Source organism: Meleagris gallopavo, assembly GCF_000146605.3.
Source record: "Meleagris gallopavo isolate NT-WF06-2002-E0010 breed Aviagen turkey brand Nicholas breeding stock chromosome 18 unlocalized genomic scaffold, Turkey_5.1 Chr18_random_7180001835843, whole genome shotgun sequence".
In the NCBI taxonomy this organism is placed as follows: Eukaryota; Metazoa; Chordata; class Aves; order Galliformes; family Phasianidae; genus Meleagris; species Meleagris gallopavo.
In genome coordinates, this window is record NW_011099178.1 from 1 (window position 1) to 3,343 (window position 3,343).

A 3,343-nucleotide genomic window follows, 5' to 3' on the forward strand; every position below is an offset into this window, starting at 1 on the left:
CACACTTGGGTTTCACTTTTGCTTCCGCTGTATCATGAAAGACGCCATTCTGGGTAGAATTTCTGTCTCTTCTCCACCTCCACCACACGCTGTCAGTGGGCTCCCACCCACACAAGTCCTTCCCCGCTCCCTCCTGCTCCCTCTCCAGTGCTGTTACATGGGATGGAGCACACACCAACTCACCCTGTGCCGCTCCATGCCCCACATTCACACAGCCACCATCTCACCGTCTCTCCGTGCCCTTCTCATTGCCCAGCCCAGCTCAGGGTGGTGGCACCGAGCCTCCGGGTCACTGCCATCGTGGGACAGGACGTCGTGCTGCGCTGCCACTTGTGTCCTTGCAAGGATGCTTGGAACTCAGACATCAGATGGATCCAGCACCAGTCCTCTGGTTTTGTGCACCACTACCAAAATGGAGTGGATCTGGAGCAGATGGAGGAGTATAAAGGGAGGACAGAACTGCTCAGGAATGGGCTCTCTGATGGAAACCTGGATCTGCGCATCACTGCTGTGAGATCCACTGATAGTGGCTCATACAGCTGTGCTGTGGAAAATGGTGATGGCTATGCAGAAGCTGTGGTGAACCTGGAGGTGTCAGGTCAGTGGCTGGGGTGTCCGTGCGTGGAGAGCTGAAGGACAGCAGCCTCTGAAAAGAGGTTGGGGCTGAATTGTTCCAGGAGATGCTGGAGTTGGCGCGTGTGCACAGTGTGATTTGGGGATGGATCTGCATGGATGAGGTGGTTGGGTTGGGTTTCCATGATGGGTTTCTTCATGTCTCAGTGGCAGAGGGCACAGGATGCTGAGCAGCTCCTCCACCTGTGCCAAGCTGGGCACGCTGCCTTTGTGTGTCACTGCTCCCTGGTTGCTGCCCCTTCGGGTTCTGTGATCTCCCAAGTCTGAGTCTTGATTTTCCATGTATGGCAATGGAAAAAAAACCCGTTGTCCTGATGTTTTTTTCCAGATCCCTTTTCTGAGACCATCTATCCCTGGAAGGTGGCTCTGGGTGTGGTTGTCCCACTTCTTTTGGTGGCATTTGTTGTCATCATAGCTTTTCTCTATAGAAAGCAAGGTGAGCTGAGAGCGGAGGAGATGGAGCGCAGGGAGGTGTTGTGCAGGGACAGGGATGGTCGGGGTGGTGCTGAGCTCTGCTCCATGGAGGTACACAGGAGGAGGAAGGGAGATTTTTCCTGGGATTCCCATCATGCTTGTTAAATGAAATTTGCCTTTCTTTTGGGGAATGAAGGAAGGGGAAAAAGGAAGGGTGAAAAGACAGGAACGTGGCTGGAGTGTGGGGCAGGTGGAAAGGTCCAGACCCACTGGAGAATTCCGCACAAACCAAGCTGTCCTGCTGACCACCTCTTCCTCTGCTTTGTTTTCCAGCGGCACAGATCAGAGAGCTGAGTGAGTCCTTCCAGCCCCTTCCACCACCAAAATCCCTTTAATGGATCTGATAGAAGACTGCAGAGTGCTGGGTTTATGTGATGGGTTTGGTCCATGGGATTTTTGGAGCCTTGGGATGTACTGGCACTGTGGGATGGACAGGGGTCATGGCATCCCATGTTGATCCTGATGGATCCTCTTCACAAGTCTAGCTCAAACAGTTCTTTCCTATTAGTTTAATTCCCTCTCGGACCAAAGTGATCACTGGCCACTTTGCAGAACAAAAGATTTGGGGTCTGGGTATGGGAGCAGCCATGGGATGAGAAATTGTTTCCCCTGACCATGCATTTCCTTTGTTTCCCTTATGCAGTGAGAAGAAGTACAATGCTGGGTAAGTCTCCTCCCCCAAAGTGAGGGAATTCAGGTCTCCCCATGGCATCAGCCGTGGGATGAGCAGCTCTCCCCTCTGACCCTGCACTGCTCTGCTCTTTCTTTTCCAGAGGAACTCTTACTGGAAGCAGGTGAGTCTCCTCAGTTCTAAATGTGCTGCCTGTGGGACCTCTGGGATGAGATGTTCGTCTATTGTGCACAGTTTCTGCTTTTTCTTTGCAGTCAGAAGAGATGCACATATGAGTAAGTCTCCCTGCCTACACAGAAGGAATTTGGGGTCTTCCCATGGGAGCAGCCATGGGATGATCCTCTGATCTTTCTCATCACGCATTTCTAATTTCTTATCCAGAGGATATAGTTGCAAAACTAGGTGAGCCTTTCCTCCCAATTCAAAAAATAAAAGGGGATCTTCCTGTGGGAGCTGTGGGGTGGGATGTTCCTCTGACCATGCACTGCTCTTCTCTTTCTTCTCCAGGGAACCTCCACGAAAAGATGGGTGAGTGTCCCCTGCTAACTTGAGAACGCTGCGATCATCCCGTGTGAGCTGTGGGATGAGATGTTCCTCTCATCAAACTCTGTCTCTGCTCTTCCTTTGCAGAAAGAATGGATGCAAAGTTGGGTGAGTCTCCCTCCTCAAAACAGTGGGTTTGGAGTCTTCCCACGGGATCAGGCATGGCATCATCATCTGACCCTTCTCATCATGCATTTCTTGTTTGTTTCTTTTGCAGAGAAACAAGATGCAGCCCTGGGTGAGTGCTCCCTGCCAGACTAAGAGAAAAAAAGGGGGTCTGCCTGTGTGAGCTGTGGGATGAGATGTTCCCCTCCTCACGCAATGCTTTTCTCTTCCTTTTCCAGGGGGACAAAGAGAAGAATCAGGTGAGCCTTCTTCCCCCAACCAAAGGAATATGGGCTTTGCCATGCGATGACAAGCTGCCTCACCTCTCCTTTTTTCCCAGAAAAACACGGCCAAGAGAAGGTGCGTATCCCCTCCCCTATTAAAACACCGGGATCTTCCTGTGGGAGCTGTGGAATGAGCTGCTGCTGTCATCATGCTTTGCTTTTCTCTGACTTCTCCAGTGGTAGGAACTGAAGAATCGGGTGAGTCTTCCCCAACCCAAAGCAACACGGGGCTTCCCGAGGGATGACAAGCTGTCCCACCCCAGCATCCGCTGCTTTTCTCTTTCTTTTGCAGAAAAACCATCGGAAGAACAGGATTGAGAGATGAACTGTGCCTCACGGTAACCACGGGAGTTAAGCTTCACAGACCGCAGATACCAAAATTGGGATACCTCAAATCTAGGAAGGAAGAAAAAGGGAGGAGACAGAGATCCTGGAAAAGGGATGGACAGTTTGGGAAATAATGTGGTCACGTACCTGGCTTTGTGGGCATCTAATGAATATGTAACGCTTGGGAAATAGAAGCGTGCACGTGGAAGCAAAGGTAGAAAATGCTTTGGGTGTTAGCTCTGTTCTTCGCTGTCACCATGGAATAAAGCTTACCTGCTGATGGCAATGGATCATTGGCTGTTATCAGTTACTGGGGCTTTGGTTCCACGGAACAGGCTGAGTCTTC

The 3,343-nt window shown here is 51.1% G+C and overlaps 1 protein-coding gene across 5 annotated transcripts; it reads left to right on the forward strand.

Annotated features, from left to right (window-relative positions):
• Positions 1-8: 8 nt before the first annotated feature.
• Positions 9-3,287, forward strand: LOC100541679 (myelin-oligodendrocyte glycoprotein-like). 5 transcript variants are annotated; one of them, XM_019610829.1, is made up of 14 exons: positions 9-598; positions 962-1,069; positions 1,381-1,401; positions 1,751-1,771; positions 1,881-1,901; positions 1,993-2,013; positions 2,120-2,140; positions 2,246-2,266; positions 2,369-2,389; positions 2,499-2,519; positions 2,626-2,646; positions 2,727-2,744; positions 2,845-2,868; positions 2,963-3,287. In XM_019610829.1, exons 1-14 carry the CDS (start codon positions 163-165, stop codon positions 2,986-2,988), a joined length of 801 nt encoding a protein of 266 aa, XP_019466374.1. In that variant the 5' UTR covers positions 9-162; the 3' UTR covers positions 2,989-3,287. The 5 variants fall into 5 exon arrangements, 4 of the variants coding, with proteins under 4 accessions (XP_019466374.1, XP_019466375.1, XP_019466376.1 ...); XM_019610830.1 differs by having other exon boundaries at positions 2,727-2,746; positions 2,848-2,868; positions 2,963-3,283; XM_019610831.1 differs by lacking the exons at positions 2,727-2,744; positions 2,845-2,868.
• The last annotated feature ends 56 nt before the right edge of the window (positions 3,288-3,343 follow it).